Here is a 21,452-nt window from a genome sequence, read left to right as displayed (position 1 = left end):
CATCTTCTGTGACATTAAGACAAAATACGAACAAACCCAAGTTGCTCTAACTTTCCAGTCCACTGCAGATTAGTTTGTTTTCATCACGCCGTCTGCTCTTCCAGGTTCTGGTCTGCCGTCTTGTCCTCGCACCTGGCTTTGAGTTGGGACGCAGCTGCTCCTGAGCTCTCTGGGTAATTCTTATGGCTCTGGGCTCGCGCACATTGTTTGAAGTAACTGCAGTTATATTGGTCTGTGCTGCAGGTGGTTCTTGTTTACTACCGTCCTTTCATTTGGAGAAGTTGTGTTTCAGGGTCCACATGTGCTGCGTGAACTTTTCATCTTGTAATTGTTGTGAATTTTAACTCAATGATAGAAAGGTGTCTCTTTTTAAACGCCCCTTCACTAGTGAGGACCAACTGTGAGGCCTTTCACATTGGCACGGTTATGGTTCTGGAACCATTGGCGTTATGGATTCCCAGAACCATAGAGCTTTCTATCGAACCCGCTGGCGTTCATACGAGTTAAGTGGAACTCAATTGTTAAGGTGCTATCAAGCGTATGCAGAACTAAACAACAGCACAGAAATTCTGGAAAAGTTTGTTGCTTTACTGAATGTGTTTGTTTTCATCCCACAATCACAACTCACAACATCAAAGACGATCATGTCGAAGTATGTCACAAGTATCTTTTGAAGACATGACCGTTCAATATGACACGCCCACTGATGACATCACTGTTTGCAAGCTTGAAGCAACTTTTGTGGGTTCCAGCTGTGAACCAACTTTTCAGGCTCTGAAACAGTTTTTTCCCTGTCTGACACACTGGCACAATCAAAAGTGTGTCCTGGGACTGGAACCAAGCACAAAGCCACGCCGATGTAAAAGGCCTTTTTTTATTGTTTTCTGGCTAGTTTGGATCACCTTAAACTAACTGGAGGCCTAAAATCCCTTTATGAGATGTGAACGCATGACCAGACAGTGCCAATAGCATCCCTGAAGAATTACAGTTCAAGGCTTCAGAGCTATTGTTCTGGTTCACAAGTGTCAAGGCCCTGGAAACTAACATTACCCGTCATTTTAATTCTCCTGTGAAGGTAGACCTGTGAGGTGACAACCTCACTAGACTCCTCCTGCCACTAGACTGCAGTGGTCCGCTTCAGTATTTCAGAAGATTCTTTACTAGTCATGGGTTGATGAGGCTTCATGAAACAGTGTCCTACTTTCCAGGTCCCACTAGCACAGTATGCTTTTTAATCTGTGGGCTTGAACTGAGGTTTGAATGAAACCTCACAGTATTTTCAGTAGAGCGCCACCTTCCGAGTTTCAAAAATTTGGGCACTGTTTCATGAAACCTCATCAGTCACTACTCTTTTAACATGTGCTGACTATAAATGGCAACGATGGGGAAGGTTTTCAAGGAGAAACCTGGAGTGTGTTTTAAATTTTGACCTTGTATGAAATGAATCAGACTTGTATTTAAATAACACAAGCCTTTTTTTGACTAGACTTTTGCCCATATTTAGAAAGCATCCACGTTCCACACTGAAGACAGTTAATCCCGACTTTTTGTGGAAGCAATTGGGGGCAAAGCCTGCTGCACTCTGCACACAAAATAGTGGGTTTGTGTTGAGCAACTTAGATGAGGAGGGAATCTACTCTATGTGCACTGATGGCAAGCTGATACTAGAAACATAGGAACATGCAGTTCTCCAGTGGTCTGACTTTGGGACCCACCATCACCCCTTAGCGACAAGGGGTGACCCGAATCAAGAAAAAAAAAAGAACTTTACCTCTTATATTCTAGAAAAAAATGCAGTTTAAACTTCATATTCAACACAATATAACAGTTTAATGATGAAATAAAGGCTTCACAACCCACCACTGATCTAAAACCCGTCTTGATAAGTTATTGCCTTGCTCCCCTGGTGATGAGCCCTGATACTGCATACTGGTTTAAAAGCTAAACTTGGATACAGCCCCAAGCTGAACCCTTCATCTTGTGATGACCTAAATGACTGTTACATTCCTCCAGTAAGTGGACCATACACACAGAATTGCTCCTCATGTGCCAAGGAATTGTGTCTTGTGTTCCTCTCCCAAAGCAGTGCAGAAACAATAGTTCATTAAGTAGAATAGAACGTCTGTGTGTGAGTGCCATGATGGTTGTTGGGGCAACAACTCTGAAATGTTTAAACATTCCCCGAACAAGTGTTTCTTTGCAACTCCGGAGACTCTCAGCTGTGTGAGTTGGAAAAATATAGGGTTCTCCACCCCAACAACATTAGGTTGCTCCTATATGTGTGGACCTGTGACTGTCCCAACAAGCTGAATGTTAGAATAAGAATACAGAAAATAAAAATACATAAGCATTCAATATCTGATTATGAGTTTTGTGTTTTGTAAAAGCCTCCATTCATGATTGAAATCAGAACAGTCTTTACAGTATTCCTTACTTATATCCCTTAAATATTGTTTTCATTTCCACTTTTTTTCTGGTTGTATTTTTTTAGATAGTTTTTTAGAATTCATTTCTATTCAGTCAGAATTTATTCTATTTATAGCCAACCCAATAAACTCTCACCCTCATCTTAATTTTGATGAATGAGTAATTTTTTTGCTCAAACCTTATCCGGAACTCAAGGTCAGTCCTCATTTTCTTTGTGTATATATATATGTATATATATCTATATATATCTATAGATATATATATGTATATATATCTATATCTATATAGATATATATATCTTATTGTTTTTCGTGTCCAAATGTTCAGTCAGATATATATGCAGATGTTTCCAAGTCAATCTGGCTCCTGCTGGGCCAGTAATCTTTCAGTCCGTTTCTGGGTTTTTCGACATCTTACGGCAGTCATGCAACTATAAATTATGCCTTCATAGGCGGAAAGCCGGCGAGTCAACTTGCGACCTTCTGACCTCTCATCCCTCAGCTGTCTCCCCTCCGTACTACCAAACATAAATCCTGAACTAGCAACACGTTACATGGAAGTGGATCTTATTTTCCCAATGACTGGGCTGGCGGGAGGTTTGTTCATGGTGAAGTGGGAGGGGCTTTTCTTGAGTGTGTGTTCAAGCTGTCAGATTGAAATTACGCAGTGAATTTTGTGCTTCCTGGGCTGGTTATGTTGGTGCGGTGAAGTTAATTTGGTGTGTGTGCTCTTGTGGATGCATGTGTGAACTTGAGCTCTATTTATAGATGGAGGAATGGCCGAGGCCTGGGAATGTTGTTCTCTGTGGAAAAACAAACTTTCTTGTCTCTGTCTCCCTCTTGACATGGAGGGAAGGAGAATGACATGATAAGGGAAAGAGGGAGGATTATGATTAGACACAAGATGGCAATCTTTCAAAGAGTCATTCAGAATTGCTGCCGTCTACCTTGTTTTCCTCCCGCTGGTTGCTCTCCACACGGGTGATAAACCGGAGCTCTGATTTATGGAAATTACTGAAATAACACGATAACTCTTATCACTCTCTGTTTCCTCCCTTCGTGTTTTTTTTACATCGACAAGTGAGAGATGACTTAATATGCTGGAGTTTGATTCACTCCAAGTTCACAGTGACCAGCGAATTAGCAAGGCTGTCTCGAGCCAGGAAGAAGGCAAAAAAAAGCCAGTTTACAAGGATGACAACGTGGTCATGCATTTTCAGTCTCATCAAATGTATACTTCGTATTAGACATTCTCTGATAAAGTTGGAGTGAAGTTCCCAAGTGAAAGTTCCACCTGCAAGTCCACAGCTCATCCAGATCAGAAAATGAAATACAGCACTAGTTTCAGATATTTAAATATTAGCTATTGCTCAAAGTACTGCTGTTTTTGAGAGATCACCATTAAAAAGTGTTCAGCTTTAGAACTATGAATGTTTTTCTGTGAATCATCATGTACTTCCTATTGATATTAATATAAAACTTACATTGTGCGTTTTCATTATTTTCCTTCATTTATTTGAGATATTTAAATACACTGCTTAAAATAGAATACCTGATTAACTGAAGGATTCTTTTTTTCATTTTTTACTTTGGCTTCATCCTACTTTTATTTCCTTTTTTTTACCCTGATATTTGGATTATTTGGTTTTCGAGGTGGAGAGGATGCCAGTAGTTATGTCAACAATGTCTGAAGTTTCAAAACTCACCTGCGTTTTCTTCCCATCGATAACTGCGCAACTTCCATACCGCGTCAACCTTCACCGACTGCGACCGACTGGCATGACGTGGAAAACGGCGTGATGGCATTACAGTTAAGGCACTGTGCAGGCAGTAATGATCAGAAATTTAGGGCATCCTGCTGAAAAAAAAGGGCATATAATTTCTTTACGTTTTCCAGTTTAGAGGGTCCCCGTCGTGGACGTCCTGTCCAGACGCCTCTCTAGCTAATAGCCTGGGTTAATCTCTGTCTATTTTTGTGGGAAGAACCAAAGCACGCGACACTGCTGCCTCCTCTTTATCTTAGTATTATTGTGATCTACGGTTGGCGCGACCCTGAAGTTGCAAACTTAATGTTGATACTCGATACACAATACACTAATGATTAAAAAAAGACAGTGAGTGGTAACGTGTGTGTGACATGTATGTTTTTGGTACTTGATGTACATGGCTGCCACAGTGCTGTTTATTTTAAACACTTCTGGAGGATCACATTTTAGTTCTTTGTCAAACCACTGTGGTGGAATACATTTTTTTAGGTTTAGTTACAGGACTGAGTTACTTAGTTTGTTACAGACTTCAGGACTTCACTCTCTCCTGCAGTCTGCCTCTTTAAGGAGTCACGCCAGCTTTGGCTAGTTGCTAAGAACAAAACATGGAAACAGGTGCGGTTCATGGGCCTGACTAGTTATCAGTTTGATCCAGTTGCGCTTCACTCACGTGGAAGTCGACATGAAGTGCCAGGGTGCTAGTATCAAGGCTAAGGCGACTAAGCATCATATCTGCATACAATGTTTGAGCGTCGATTGATATTTTTTACTATTTTATTACAAAACTTTTTGACACAGATTTTGGTGGAACTACTTCAGTGACTGGAACAGTAGACCTTGGTTATAGTGTAGTCCCATTTTAAAGTGTTATTATACACCAAAAAAAGCACCAAATCTTTCTGCCTGTGTCTGATTTTCAACACTGTCTTTGTTGCATAAAACACTGGACACTCATCCAAAATTCCTTAAGCCTTGACATTACGTCACGACATGAACATGGAACATGATCATCTCATGGTTTTTTTTTTGTCTGTCTTCTGCAAGTGGCGTTCGAACTGAAAACCCAGCAAGCCTTTCAGAAGGAATTTATGAACTGTGAAGGAAGCCATGATAAACATTTCAACGGCGATATTTCCATCCCTCAGTCTGACCTCTAACTTTAATGGAGCTTCTCTTCTTTATGTAAACCTGATTACCCACACAGTCGCATAGCTCTGCTTTGTGTATTTGGAGGAGTGCTGTGCGTGTGTGTTCATCTCTCCTGCATTATGTGCCTGTACTCTTACATGAGGGCGAATGCTACCTGGATTCCTACATTCCAGCAAACTGGGCCGGAGCCAGAACCTTCTGGGAAGTGGGCCGGTGCAGTCAGGGGACGGGGAAAATGAAACGACCGAAAAGTAAATAAATGAAAGGAGGAGAATTTTCCTGCTTCCTGTGATTCCTTCCATTCCAAGATGGTCGTCCGTGCGGGTTATTTCTGTCCCCTGCCACATCACGTTGCGATGTCATCTCCTCTTCTTCCTTTTACTCCTTCTAAGTTGCTTCTTCCTACTGCTTTTGAAGTGGGGATCCTTCAGAGAATGAAACAAAAGAGCGTGTAGTTTGGGTCTGCTCGGGGTGAATTCGCTGATCTAATCGCTCTGAGCTACACACACACACACACACACACACACACACACATTAAACTGCCATATAAGGAGAGAGTGAGAGAGATTTGGGCCGGGTTCAATCTGGGGGTCTCCTCGCTCTCTTTTATTCATTTTCTCTCACTGATCAGTGCCAACTCGCTCTCACCAACACACCCTTTAACCAGGATGAGTGGACGCACATGGGCCACTTTGAGGAAGTGTGTGTGTGTGTGTGCTGCCCTTGTGCGAACACGTTCAGTGTCTGTTGAGCACACAGCTTAAGGAAGTTCAGTACTTTTGTTTGTGTCCTGCAGTTAACCCTCTCGCTTTAACATTACATAACGTCTCTGCTGTGGTTTTGGAAAAGTTGTAAACCGCTGTTCAGCCGCTGCTATCAATAGTTGGAAACACGAGGCAACATTCTGTGGGCGAAGGATTGAACCCCCCCCCGCCCCAAATTGCCTCTTGTTTCTGACCTGGTGCTTTCACTCAACTGTTTGTGTTATTGATCCCTCTGCGGTGTTTGGTAGCTTTGTGCGGATTGGCAATAATCTTTTGCGCTGACAGTGTTTGTGGAGAGAGACAAAGTTCAGAGGCACGCTGTTAATGTGTAAGGTTGAGGACCCCCCGTGGCTCCGGCGGGCTGTTTAGCTAGGAATCTCAGCTGTTTCCCTTTTCACATTGTGTGTGGATTTAGCACACTTGAGTGAGCGTCGGGGGGCTCTGGTGTTTGACATCGCTCTTTCAGCGCACAGGCTTATGTGCTTGTTTAACACGTGACACTTGTAATTGTTGATGATTAGTGTGTTGACTTTGCTGCGTTTGCTTGAGACGTGATGAGATGGAGGCGATGCGTTTAAAGACACTTTATAAGAAAGGAAGTGGAGAAGTAGAATTTCAGGTAGAGATGTCTTTATTGGCATAATCTAGTGTCGTGGAATTGAACCACCTGAGGGGTAAAAAAAATGTGTATAAAAATACACAGTAAATGTTGGTTTGTTGTTTATTGTTATTTATTTTAAACCACGTTCCATTCCGTCACATATTTCAAAATCTATTTTCAATTCTGATGTGTTTTAAGGGACATAAAATACTCATAAAATATTCAGCGGAAGAGATGAACAATTACGAAAAATAGTCAAACGAGAAAGTTATGTTTCAGTTGCATCATAATGAACAAAGCACAAGACAAAAATGTCTGAGACAACAACAATGTCAGTTTTATAGTTTTACTCTGACTCCAGGAGGGCAACATAAATACAGCTAAAGGGCTGCATTTGGCGCCTGGGCCAAATTTGCCCATGTCTGGTTTAAGTGGTGACTATTAGAAGTATGGTTGAAACATGATATGGAGACACTTCATTACAAGGTGTTTTTTTTATGTAGTTTATTTATTTTGAGAGACAAGATGTACTGTAAAAAAATGTAATACATTTAAGAATCACATTTAAAAAAATATATATTTTCAATATTATTATTCAACAGGGACAGACGTACAAAATAAAAGGTAATTGTTTGAGTTTTTTTGTGAAAATTTCTTTTTTTTTTGTCCAAAAGGATTAAAGAATAAAAACACCCCAAAAAAAAAGATTTTTTTTTGCTTCAAGTGTTGTCTGTGCAGCCAAGGTTCAGTGATGCGTGTGGGCAGTGAAGACTGCAGAGTGTGGTCTGATCCATGGACCGGCTTGGACAGCTCGAGTTGCCGACTTCCAAACCCGATAATAAAAATGACACTTTGGGTTGCAGTTCGCCTCTAGTGAGCGACCGCTTGTCAAATCATACTTACACCAGATTGACGGTTCGCTCACAACACACTTGTCAGGTTGCCGTAAACTTGGAAAACAATACTTGACACAAAACACCAAACTTCTTAGATGTTAAATATTCAAGACAGATTTGTAGTTTACCAGTTTTAATCCTCGATTCTTCTTTTTATTACCATTTTAATTCTTAAACTGGCTGTCTGCTGAGCTGCTCTCGGGGGACACTCTGGAGAGGAGGCCGTTCCTTCACGTAGGTGCCCACACGCACACTGACTGGTGCCATATTAAATCAGTTAACGTCACATTGTGTCAATTGACCTACATCTGCGACTGCTAACCTTTGCTTGGTGTCTAATTTTACTCAGCCCTGCCTTATTTATAGCACTTTGCTTCATGCGCTGGCTTCTCCTGGCCGTCGCCAGATGTGGATGCTGAGAGATTTATGACGCAACCACAAATCATCTGAGGCATCGCGCTACAGGGTGAATGTTGGAGTGTTAATCACTGGGTGGCTCTCTCTCGCTCTCGTTCCTGCTTTTCTCTCTATTCACATGTTTCTGTGGCAACCGTGTTCCGTAGCAACTCAACCACCAATAAAGGGTTTCTCTCTCTGCCTCGCCTGCCGACTCTTCCCGTCTCAGCTTATTTGAGTGTTTTTGCTGCATCATGTTTGGTGATCCGAGCGCATGGCACGGAGCGGCTTGTTTGTTTCACTGCATCTGGGGTTCCCACAGCAAGTCAGCCTCCCCAACCACAGCCTATCTAGTCACACCTCTTCATGTCCCTTTTTACCTCTTTGGCTGGCTTCCTCTTCTCTGGTTACCTGCCTCCTCCATCTCTAAGATTCTCGGTCTAACTGGTCCTGTTTCTCCAAACATCCCTTTGCATGACAGTTAAATACATGGTTCTCTCAGTCACTCATGCAAAGCACCTCTGTAAGGACCAACTGACTTGTTCCTTCAAAGCTTGTGACCATAGGTGTGGCTAGGAATCTGGTTTGAGATCTGATCAAACTGAGGTTTTTGTAAAATACGGGGTAGTCATTTACCACTTTTGAAGGACGTTAAATGATGACTTTGGGATTCTGACAAGCTGGTTCTCGGTATGGTTTGAGTGGGGTGGGGTTTTCTTACTCAATCAAAAAACAAAAAAATTGCCATGATTTATTTTTTCATTTTAGCGTCCAGTAGAGTGGGTCGGGCAGGAGCGAGAATCATGGTCTACATGTCATGAAAAAGACGATTTCCACCCAAAGTTAAGCCTAAAAAGTGCTTTCTATAGCTTGGTTATAAGACTTGGATGAAGTATGGAAGTTGAACTTCAAAAAAGTAGTAGTGGTAGGCTTTGCATTTTTTGATGCCAATTTCTAGCTATTCTAGCTCCATACTTTGTTGGAGTAACCTACAAGCAGCAAGAGAAGTTGGGGTCAGATCTGACAACAAAGAGCAGCCCTGGTCGATGTCACTGCATATGAATGAATGAAGAGGTTTGTGTAGATCATTTTGGGGGCGAACTGACAGCTTCAATCAAAACTTTAAGCAGGATATTTTAGGTCTGATAAATACTTATACGCTTACCCCCTACTGTCACCTTCACAAAGAAAAGCCACCTTACTTTCATTTCGCCAGTAAGTGGAAACACATTTTGCAGGCCTACTTTCATTCAGCTTCCAACGGGTCGTATTTTCTGAACTGTTGCGCTCTGCATGGGTCTTTGTTGTAAAGTCCAAGTGCTTTTCAAAGCCTCTATTCTGCTGTTGCTCTTGGGTCAGCTCTATAAAAGGATTCAGAGGGCTGACTGTTCCTTCAAGAGAATCAGAAGATGCTCGGATGTCGATTGACTCAGCTTATTTTTACTGAGTGCTAGTTGTTTCAGTTTAAAAGTCGTGGACTTGTATGTCTCGTATGCTATGCCGGACAGTTCCCGGCCTTTTTTACTCATTGTTAATGCATTGATGTTGGCCAACGTCTCTCTGAAAATCCTTTAAATGAAGCCCCCCATCTCTCTCTCTCTCTCTCTCTCTCTCTCCATCAACCCACTCCTTTCTCATTTTCCCACACCCGCTCTCCTCCCTTTCCCAGACTCCTTCAACTATTCATATCACTGCACTTCCGACGTAGCGTCTAACATTACATCTCCGAAGAGGCAATACCCCTGTGTCGTGTTTAAGAAGCATAATTGTCTCCATCCTATGTGACCTCAAGGTTGTGACAAACATGAACAGAATTCCTAAAAAACAGCTCTTCTTGAAGAGTGGCATGAGGGACGCACTGGGTGGGAGGGATAGAGATGGGGAGTAGGTATTTCCGGAGTGGTGTCGAGGTTAAAGACCAGTCCCTGATGTCTATCGCTGCAAATGCAGGATGAGTTTTTGGACAGGAAGTGGTTGGGATGTCAGATTTCTGTGAACAACAGAGCAGGAAATGATGGATGAAGGGAACCAGAGGCTCCTCGTGTTTAAGTTTTCTTAGAGAGTCAATTACTGTAGGGTTCATAATATAGTATAAAACAGTTGTCTTGTGTCAGTTTGGGGTCTGATCGTACATTCAGTGACATGTTGTTGATCTTACACTTTTCAAATAGATTCTATTGCCAGCTGAGTACTCAGCAAAGATCCTTTAAACAAAATGTTCTGAAGTTTCTATCCCTGTCGTGTTGACCTGTGTCCACCGCTCTAGTTCAAGTGTCTTTCCCTGCTCGTGTCCTCGCCTCAAACATACCTATTGGAAACAAAGGCTCTTTTCACTGCATGTATCTCATGCACACACACACACACACTCCCGTGCACATCACCCCAGATCTGATTACCAGGGTGTTTCGCCCTCGCACACGGACACACACCTCTGTTTCAGCACTTGGCTTGTGGTGATCGATTGAACTCAATGATTCAAAGAGATTCATGCTGATAAACTAAATCCACCGTGTATGACTTGTGTGTGAGCCGCTGGTATTTTTTGAAAATAGAACCTTTTTCCACCTACTCCACAAGTCTCAAGTAGTATCTATGCTGCCCCCTTGTGGTGGGTGCATATACATGAACTCTATTCAAAGAGGCTGTATTTGTGAAGGGGTTTTTATGGCAGAAATAAAATGTTATTTCCAATGTAAACAAAAATTAAAATGAATAAGGAGGACACGCAGGAGGCTTGAACATACTACACCTAGTGAAAATTTGATGACATATCATAGAGAATGTGAAGACTTTAAAACCATAAAACAGTTTACTGAATGTCATTCTTTTACTGAAAGCCATAAAAAAGATTTTTAGAGCTGTGGAACCGTGAACATTGTCAATAAAAAAAAAAACAAAACAAAAAACTTGGAAGTCATGTGAGGAGACTCCTTGCTCACGCTGCACGCATGCGGTCAGGTTGGAGTTTGGCTCATATTGAGTTAGGAGTTTGCGGTCATGTGCCTTTGGATTGTTTAAATTCATGACAGATGGAAGCAGTGGAAACGAGCACACCCAGACACACACATCCTGGCAAGTGTCGCAGATCCTCCTACACGTTTGTCTTAGTCATACTCACACTGAGTCATTTATTATGGGTTTTCGGAGGCTTGCAGACGATTGAAATGTCGCATCAGCTTTCAACCGCAGCAGCTCTTGGTGGCATCGATTGACGGAACAGCGCACATTTCTTTTCAGGCCAGACAGAGTCAGACTGCACGTGTGTTGAGGGAGTAAATGACTTGAATGATTGTACTCTATCATATAAAGTGTAAGTTTTCTTGCGACAAAACATGAGCATGTTGCACCAAATGGATGAAGAAAACTTTGAGAAGCAAGAAAACTACCGTAGTTACATTATCCTTTTCAACCCTTTTAGCCTTTCCACAGCTGGAAATGGTTTCATACTGCACACTGCTTTGTTTCCTTATGTTCCCTTCATATTTTGGCCAAACATTTTGTTGTCTTCTTTTGGCTCTGGATTTGCTATTTTGAGCTTTAAATTTCCCTTATTTGTCTGGAGAATCCACTTGATGGCCTCATTGCTTAGCAACAGTATTAGCTTAAAATGAAACAGGAAATGCCAAGGATGTGAGCCCTCTGACGTTGCCATGGAAACATTTTTATTCATGCAGGTGTACATGGTCAGGTGTGTAATGCCACTGGTCATAATTAAGTGAACTTATGTTGCGGGAAGTGGGTGTGAATCATGCAGCTGACTGTGAATGAGTGAGGGTGGCGGTGTCAGGAGGAGGAGCAGAGTTGAGTCCAAGAAGGAGACAGTGTGTTTCAGATGAGACACAAGAGGAGGTTTGCCTGGGTGTTTATTATGTTGGAAAAGGAAGGAGAAGAAGTTTCAATCCCACATCAGACAGACAACAACTCTCCCATTTCAATGTGGTTCCAGGGATGAAAAAGAAGAAGCATCCTCCAGTGTGGGTTTCATATTTTCTTTTTCATTTTTTTTGTACAAGCATGTTGCAAGCACATTAGAAAGGCATCTCTGCAAGGAACTGTGAACATACCGGAGAAACCATCATCCCTGATCTTTGTCACCAGACCACCAAAACCATCTGTTGTTTCCTCGGTGACCAGGATTAAAGTCCAATTTCCTGCCACGAGTTTGACCTTTAAATGTCCTTTTGTGACCTTTCACTTCACTGCCATCTGATCTCTGTTGGAAATAGTTTTAGGCTTGTGTTCTATGAAGCTCTGTCGCTGTGGCACCTCAGCGAATGGTAATCATTGATTCGACTTGTATGATATTCGTTCGTTCTCTGCCAAAAAAAAAAAGCCTTTGCAATGATTTTGACATCACAGTGCTGCCTTGTGTTTAGGGTCTGGATTAGAAAGTTATTTCAGTCTGAACTTAGATCACAAATAAGGTTTGTCACTTATTTATTATTATCACATTTAGTATCAGGTTTTATTGGTCGGGATTTGCTCCATCCTGTTTCAGAAGTGGCCGTTGTTGTGCAACAGTTGGGCTTTGTCGTGCACATTGATATGCGTAGGAGGAGAATAGCTCTTGTCTCTGAGCAGGATTTATGAAGCAAGTTGAGGAACAAAACATTTGAGAAGAGTGGCTCAGCCTCCTGATGTTGGGGTCTTGAGTTCTTTTTTAATCTGTACTTGTAAGTACAGTTATCTATAGATATTTAGTTTTGAAGTTGTGTTTTCTTTTATAGCTCGCCTCTCATCATCACATCAGACCTGGTCGGTACTTAATAATATGTCATGACATTGTTGTTTAGTGTGAGCTGATGGTGTCCATTGATGGAGAGGACAAGAAGCTCAGTCCTTTACAGCCATCAATACCTGGTGAATATGCTGCTGACACACATGGGAATAAGTAGTTTATTTATGATATTATAAAGTTGTTACCCTTGTCTTTGTGTCTCTCCAGAAACAGTACTTCATGGCAGGCTTCACTACTGTTCCATACAGCCTCCCTCTCACACCACTGCTTCTCTTCCATCACCGAACACACCTGTGTTCATCGGTTCCACCCTACCTTCACTCTCCTCTTCACCACCTCTCTGTACCCTTCATGGCGACATAGGAAATGTTTGACGTCTTTCTAAGTTAATTTTGAAAAAAATCCTCTCATTAATACTAGCCCTCACTGTTTCATTTGGAATATACCACATTAAATATTTGTTATAAGACAACAACTGACCTTTTTACTGAGTATTTCTTGACCCTCGTATTAAATGAAAACACTATAAAAAATACATATTTTTGATACCTCCATACGGTAGTTAATATTTGTTTGTTTCACCCTCATATTTATTGTTTATTGTTCATAATCTTACATTTAAAAATATGTACTCGGATAATCCCATTTTAGTTTCCTCTTTTCATGTCATAGCGCTCTAATTTTAATTTGATCTTTCTCCTTGTTAATTTTAGGATGCAATGAAAACATTTTCACATCATATTAGTGTTCTTTTGCATCCATCCTTCTTTCTTATGGCTTTGTGGGCGCATAGATCATTTTATTGACCTCAGACCCGGCCGCCTGCCAGAAAGCAGAGGAGTGTCAGTCAGACGCAGCATGGCAGCAGATGGTAACATCCATCATCATTGAGAGGTCATTTTTTCCTTATTCGTCAGTCTGCCACAGATATGAAGTAACCTCTCAAAGTGCTGGTACCGACTGAGATAAGGAAAATCCCTGTGACTCTGGGACGAAACCAAGACCCATCAACACGGCTGTACTCATTTCAGACACTGTCAGACGGAAGGTTTTGTTTCCCAGAAAGCACCGGTTACCAAGGCGACAAGATCATTGTTGGCAAATGTCAGAAGGATCTCTGTCACCTCTCTTCCTTCCCACGTGTTTGTCCTTCAGGTGCTTTGATCGATAATTCCTGGGAGGATTGGTTGGGTCTCGCAGAGAGCGGAGCTGTCAGTGTCCGCCATGCCTGCTGCGTCCATAATACACACCCAGGGGGAGGGCACTCGCGCACACACACGTCTCTCTCCTGGTCTGCTCACTTCAGATCCTGCTTACATCATCCATGCAGTGGCACCCATGCTCAAGTGTGTACATTTGCGTGTTACATAGCCTGACCCACAAGCACAGCACCAGAGCTGAGACAACATCCTAGACAGGTGTTTGCCTTCACACACTGCTTTGGATGCGGAAAATCACACCTCAACTACTTCATAGGAGAAGAGAGTACTTTAAAGGCTGCCGGCTGGGAATGAGGCTCCAGTTCCTGTGAGTCGCTGTCGCTCTCTCTCCGAGCCGCCGGAATCCTCAGGTGGTCCCAAGCGTGTCCGTGTACAAAGGCTGGGCTTCGGATGCTGCAGATGGTCAGAACCCTGGCCCAGTTCAGCATCGCTCTGGAGGAGATGAACGAGATCGGGGAGAACACAGGCGACGAGGGGGGCGGAGGAGAGAGGGATGCCGGCGGAGGTGGAGAGGTGATGGACATCGTGGCTCATCTGAGAAACAATAACAGGAACTCCGAGGGGAATTTAAACGGGAATGGAGTTTGTGCTGGGAGCCTGCAGGCGAACGCAGAGGTAGAGCAGTGCTTTCTTGTTCAGACTGTCAAGTGTTTGTGCCATCACCTCCACTCACTTACTTACGTCTCGACTGGTAAATCTTTTGTTTTCCCTCTGCGCCTTACCTGCCTGCTTTACAGTCTGTGTACAGTAGCGACAGGCTGCGAGTTACAGCCACTCATATATGCATAAGCAAATCCCACAAATCGACATTACACAGCCGCCGCTAATCTTAACACCCTGCCGCTTAATCCAACCAAAGCGTTTGTATGCAAAGTGGCGTCGAGTAAATCTCGCATCGCTGGAGATGGGAAAGGATTCTATTCCATTCATGTGCAAGTGTTTCTAAACACACGTTTTAATTCATTTACCTTTCATTTAATTTAAAATTCTGTCATTTAAATGATGAACTTAAGGAGTTTGTTTCTTACAAACTAACTACAAATCAGTGGGATTTATTTTCCATTAGAAATGAAACTATGTTCAACATAAAAGTAAGACAGAAACAGACAGCTTTTCCTTGCAAATCTGATTCTTTTCTTTTAACCTCACCCTTGTATTGATGGTCTGATCCTTAAACTGTTAAGCTCAAGGGGCCAAATCCAGACTCACTTCACTTCAATAATAGTTTCAAGGGCTCACTAGCATGATCTTGCGCTTGAAGCTTCGCCATTGGACACGCTGCTTTGTAGACACCTAATCCGGTAACTTCCGAAAAGGGACAAATGACTAAGAGCAGGAAAAAGTGGTTGGTTTCAGGAGAGCGTGTGTGTTTTGAGGTGGTGGGGCAGATAATTAATTGGTGCATTGTGGCCCTCAGCGCTGAGATGCTTCGTGCTGCCACTCTCTGTTTAGCCTCTTAAATGTAAGTGTATTTAAAAAACCTGAACACACACAGTTTAAATGCTTGTTATGGACTAAATAGAAGAGTCTTGTCTGGTCCGTGTTAAAAAATTTGTCCATTTGTATGGTAACGTTCGACACCCTGGACAATATGTCACTAAGACTTTGCCTTGCTGTGTGATGTTTTTTTTTTTCCCATTCATGCTCTCACCTCGTGCAGCATTATTGTCATTGGAGTTGAAGGCTATCTGCCGGGGGAAGCCTCTGAAGGGTTAATAATGACTGAGGAATTTGGATCAATATCGCTGACTACAACAAATAGCTCTGTCCTGTAAATGACCATTAATGACTTGTGTGCCGTTTGTGTGATGTCTCATCATGACAGCATTACATAAGTCTCGGAAAAAAAAAAAAAAAAAAAAAAGCTAGACAGCGCAGGCAATGCATGGTACCCCTCAAGGCTGTCTGCAAGTACAAGCTATCATAGCTCTGTTCTGTGTGTTGCACTAAGATTTAAGGTGGAAAAGCGATGTGAGAAAGATGCCTGTCCTCTGTGAGGCTGCCTGTTGCTGCTGTTGCCAGGCTGTTGCCAGGGGTGACCATCATCTGGGAGGGAGGGGGGGAGGTGTGACGACAGCCGTGAGATGTAGAGATGCACTCCACTTGTTTGCTGCAATAACTTCAGATTATATGGAAACAACTGAGCTGATCATTGTCGTACACTTGTGGGAAGTCAACACTGAAGGTCACACTGTTTACCTTCTTCAAGGTGTCATTATGAACTGATGCGGGTTCATGTGTTTACCTGGCTGGTTGTGTTTTGAATGGTGCAAACGCCACGTAAGCTGTAGAGGATGGATTTTGAAAACTGCCTTCTTCATTGAGGTGGCGCCATAGATGATGATCTTCGCAGGGACGTGCTGTGCTGCTGGCAAATAGCCGACATTGGCCCTTACACTGTGTCTGGCAGCGCACTTCTCTGCAGAGATAAATACACTTATGTTTATTTAGATGACTCGTTTCAATTCATAATACACCACTTTTCATGTGTGCCACACCATCAGGTGCGAATTCATATTTTTGACCACACTTTCATTTAGTTATTCTGACAAAAAAGTTAACTCTCTCTGGTGGTTCTGTATTATTCAAAGTTTATTCCTATTCTCAATCCTTGTGGTTTTTATGAAGAAGGAAGCTGCGTAACCAGCTCTCTAGTTAAATTATATCAGTGTTTTCTCCATGAAATGCTCCCAGCTCGAAGCAGGAAACAACTTCAGTCACGATAATCAGATAAATAAACTGCTGCGGCTCATTTGAGATGTCATTTTACTGTAAAGCCTAAAATCCACAGATGTGACATCCAATCTGCTTTGACGGCTTGTGCTGTCATCCTCCTCACACACACCACCGTGGCCTGGTTTTTGGTCTCAAACACTTTCTGTTGCTAAGTAACTAAAGTCCTCTCCATCACTTGCGCATTTCCTTTTCAATATGACATTTTCTTTCTGACTTAGAGGCTTTGATTTCAAGTAGTGGGACGAGTGAATCCTTTTGTTGTTTATAGCGCATGATGTGGAGGGCAGTTCATCTTGTGATGTGTGTTGACCTCTCCTCTTCTTAACTATGGAGTTTAGCAGCCTTCTACAATCAGTCCACTGAAAAAGAAGTACGCAAGACGTGTATTCACTGAGGTGATATCTATTTAAACATATTTAAAAGCTTTATAACTGACCTGTGACTTGGATTACCTTGTGGTTAAATATATGAATTTTCTAAATATTGGTGTTCAGCTGATTTCAACCATTCATCTGTTGCCAAACCAATGGGGTTAAATTGTATTGATAAAATTTTAAAGAAGTGATTTATTTTTTTAAATGTTACATAATTATTTATAGTTTACATTTTCCTCATAATATCTCACTTTTTACTTGTAATTTTTTTCCTCAAAAAAAAAATTAACCTTGCTTTTATGTATTGTTTGTGTCTTTCGGCACACAGATGTATTTATCAAATTTGCATATATTTGAAATATTTCCCTTGTTTTCACTGTGATTTTCCTTTATTATCACTAATAATAATTTTTATTCTATTTTGTTGATGTATTCAAAATCTTCTATTTTATTTTATATAGATTATTTTATAGTTCGATTTGAGCACCTCCCCAACTGTCTCACTTCGTAAAGATGACATCACATTGATGCGTGTTGCATCAATACTGTGTTTCAGTTGGTTTCAACCGTTCGGGAATGCTATATATATATATTTGTTTAACGTCTTTAGCATCAGGGTGAAGATCAGCAAATACATTTTTTTTTAACTGATGGCTTGCTTACTTCTGAATGGACTGTAGTCTTCAAATGGAGAACAGGGACTGTGAGTCTCATTTGCAAATCAAAGCAGCACATTTAGCAAAGAGTTTCCTTGAATAGAGAGAATCATCTAAAGCTTCCATGATGTGTCGTTTCAGAAGCTGATGGGATTGATCGCTAAAGGCTTTGAGTTGTCTGAGCTTAGAGAGCTTCCCATATACATATAGAGCGACTTGTCAGTCCATGTTTTCACAGCTCATATTCAGGATGAAGCATTTCCAGCTCAACATATCTGATGGGAGAAGTGTGCATTTACATATTTAGTAAAGAAGCTGAGACGGATGACGGCGTCTGTGGATGGTATCCACCCTGCATTTCTCACCCTGACTTTGGCTGGTGGCTTCCCTGGTGAACCCACTGACCATTTAGCCTCCCAGCTGTGGTTCCCATGACGACCTAGCTAGCAAAACCAAGGAAGCATTCCTAGCATTATTTGCCATCTTCCAATGTGTGTGTTTAAAATCTAATTTCAAAGAGGACCAGCGCCGTCCAGACTGGTGGGGGATCGAGTCGTTTTGCCAACAAGGAGTCTGACATTAAGACGTGTTGAGGAAAGCAGACGCAGCTCTGCATTTGTTAATGTGTTCAGTCTGAATGAGGAGTGATTTGTGTCAGGCATTCGCGGCGGTGCGGCTCGCCCGCCTGCTTGCATGACCAAGTCAACGTGTTCAACATACATGACTGTACAGAAAGTGAAAATGAAGAGAACATCATATGTTACATCAGTTTAAAAGGGTTGCTGTGACTGTTTGGAGAGAACAGGATTAACAGGATCAAAGCCTTTGAATGGAGGCGTGGTCTTGTCAGAGAATAATTGTAGAGCATGAGTGGGTAATTATCATGTTATTGTCTTTTTCTCCCTCTCCACTTGAGTCTGATTCCCTGGCTTGATATGCCGCTAATATTGTTTGACAACATAAAGCATGGGTGTCATTTGCTAACAAGGCTTGTGATCAATGAAGGAAGTTTATCTTTCTGTTTAAAAAAATGTACTAAATGAATCGCAGACCTATTCTACTCCCCTGCGACACGTCTTCAACTGCCACATGCTAAACATGACTTTACTCTTGAGATAACAAGATGGATATTTTTAGGAGGCTCAGTCTGGCCTCAGGCCTGTCATGGCAAACACTGGCCCTCCCTTTTACACGTGTGTGTTAAAGCATCAAGCCAGTTTGAAGTGCAGTGAGAATGGGTTTAGTCTGCTTTGTTTCTTGATACAGTTGTGTTGTAGGGCTGTGTGTTGGCAGCTCTCTCGCCTTACTATACGTATCCAAATACAGGAGCGGTGATACGGTGCCTTGCGATACTGTTTCAACAATGTATTGTAATAAGGGCTGTCATTTTAAGGGCCGGAATAAAATAATGGTTTGAATGATCTTTATTTTGAAAAACCTTTTATTTTGAAAAGTGACCGGATTCTCTTGGTTAAGCTTCAGTCACTTGAGAGCCAAAATGTAACCCACAAGGCTCAGTGAAGAGACAGAATTTCCATGAAGAAGAAAGTTTTTAATAGACAATAATTGGAGTTGTACTTGAAATATGGATATATCATGGTCGGTCAGAGGCCTTATCTGATGGTTCAAAGTGGCAACTTCATACCCCCCGGGCCACGTTCAAATGGTGAAGCAGAGAACGATCCGCAGTGATAAAAAGGTTGGGGACCACTGTGCTAGATCTTCATTTCCATTTCACACTCCAACAAATGAAATAAATGAATCGCTTCCGTAAGCAACAAAATAACTGCAACGTACAAAAAGAAAGTGTTTGTGTTAAACACGTCACAAATGCAGCACCTATATATATATATATATATATATATATATATATATATATATATAAATAGTGTAGTATTTCAGTACAAATAGGGTTACAGTAGTGCTGAATCGAGTATTGCGATATTTTAGTGTATCAATATTTTCCCTTATTGTGTCGCTGGCAATTTAAAGTAACTACGAAGCTCCAGTTTTGATTTTTTTTTTTTGATAAATGATGGAAATATATACTCTAAGTCCAATGACCAATATAAAGATGGATAGGTTTGTTGTAGAAAGATGACACATGGATGGACAACCGGTGATGGAAGGATACGTTTCAGATTCAAACATGATGAACATTATTTCTCATTATTTTATCAGGAAGAGAACTGAATTAAAACTATCTCTCTCTCTCTTTCTATCTATCTAGAGTGAGACCTTTTGTTCTGTTTCAGCTGAGGAATCATCTGGAATTGGAGAAGTGATGATTTGTCCTCCCTGTTATTTTGTTTTCTCCTCCACAAAGTGTTCACTAATCTAATGGCCTTTCTCTCTCTTCTTCGCAGGACATGCGTAAACATGTGATGATGACTCTTCTGGACACCGAACAGTCATATGTGGAGTCACTGCGCACTCTGACACAGGTGTGACTCACACACTCACAGACATACAATTCAGGGTTTTAGCCCAGAAATCGTTGGGTGTGTGCGGTGTAGAACTCTGTGTTCATAATGTCACTTTTCTGTCAGTTTTATTTGGGGTTAAATAATGAATTATGCTGAAGGTGAGGGGTTGTTTTTGTTTTGCTTCTAAATACAAGAAGAGATCTGTGTTACATTCCAGCACAGATTTCAAGGTGGTGCTCATTGGTGGACTGAACTAAACAACAGAGTTGTGTCATGAACTCATTGTCATTCACGTATCCAGGCTAATCTGCTAGCCTTGCCACGTCTGTGTCATCAGGATTATCCGTCCTCACGCCTTCCCATGTTCAAAATGACCCTTCACCCACATATGAGCATCTTCAATGAGCATCCATGTCTGTGTCTGTGGTTGGTCAGAAGTGGAATAGTCCTGTATCCCCATGGTGACACGGGGAAACCTATCAGCACTGACTGCAAACTCGCCACTCGCCCTCTTTTCTTGGAGGACAAGCGTGTGACCCTTGACTCTCTTGCATCACGGCACACTCCTGATCTCTGTTACCTGTAATAATAATAAAAATAATAATTACCCTTTCATTGAAGGTTGTTGTTCTCCTGAGAAACTGTGAAATGCTCAATGATACTGTCCTTTCACCCAAGCATAATGTGCTGCCATGCATTGCCTCCAAACTCTCAGCTCCTAACTCAAAATTCAAGGTTAAAGATGTGAAAGTGACATTTAAAATAGTCAGTCAATGGCAATCTAATGTTGACAGGTGACGATGGTTCAAAGTGTTCCGACAGCTTCACCATGGTCTTATATGTGGGTGTCGCTTCTCTTCTCTGCAGGGCTACATGCGTCCCCTCAAACAGCCTGATGGTGGCTCCATCGTGGATCCCCTGCTGGTGGACGAGATGTTCTACCAGATCCCAGAGATCCTGGCGCACCATGAGCACTTCCTGGATGAGATATCGAGATGTGTCAACCAGTGGCACGACCGGCAGACCATCGGACACCTCTTCACTCTATCAGTGAGTTGATGTTGGTGATGTTCAGGTTATATTGTGGTCAGTTAGTCAAACTTGGGTTTAAAGCATGAGCCACTGTGACAGCTTTCAGTCTGTGGTCAGTGTAAGCCTTGTTTGGGATCCATGAAAGTTGTTTTTGGTTCTGTGTACGTGACACGAAAAGACAGTTTCGGCTTCCTGTCTCAGTCAAGTGCCTGTTTATACACTGTGTTCGATTTTAAAGTCTTCACTTTATGACTGTTTACATCGACAAAAAC

General features: G+C 41.9%; 1 protein-coding gene across 1 annotated transcript in view; it reads left to right on the top strand.

Annotated features, from left to right (window-relative positions):
* The window catches only part of LOC128763560 (rho guanine nucleotide exchange factor 17-like), a 48,510-nt gene that overhangs the window by 16,383 nt on the left and 10,675 nt on the right, over positions 1-21,452 (top strand). The window contains exons 2-3 of the mRNA XM_053872474.1: positions 20,089-20,166; positions 21,016-21,198. Of these exons, the coding sequence (XP_053728449.1) occupies positions 20,089-20,166; positions 21,016-21,198 (261 nt within the window). The remainder of the gene's footprint in view (positions 1-20,088; positions 20,167-21,015; positions 21,199-21,452) is intronic.

This window comes from Synchiropus splendidus, chromosome 8 (genome assembly GCF_027744825.2).
Source record: "Synchiropus splendidus isolate RoL2022-P1 chromosome 8, RoL_Sspl_1.0, whole genome shotgun sequence".
In the NCBI taxonomy this organism is placed as follows: domain Eukaryota; kingdom Metazoa; phylum Chordata; class Actinopteri; order Syngnathiformes; family Callionymidae; genus Synchiropus; species Synchiropus splendidus.
This window is presented reverse-complemented; position numbering and strand designations above follow the sequence as displayed.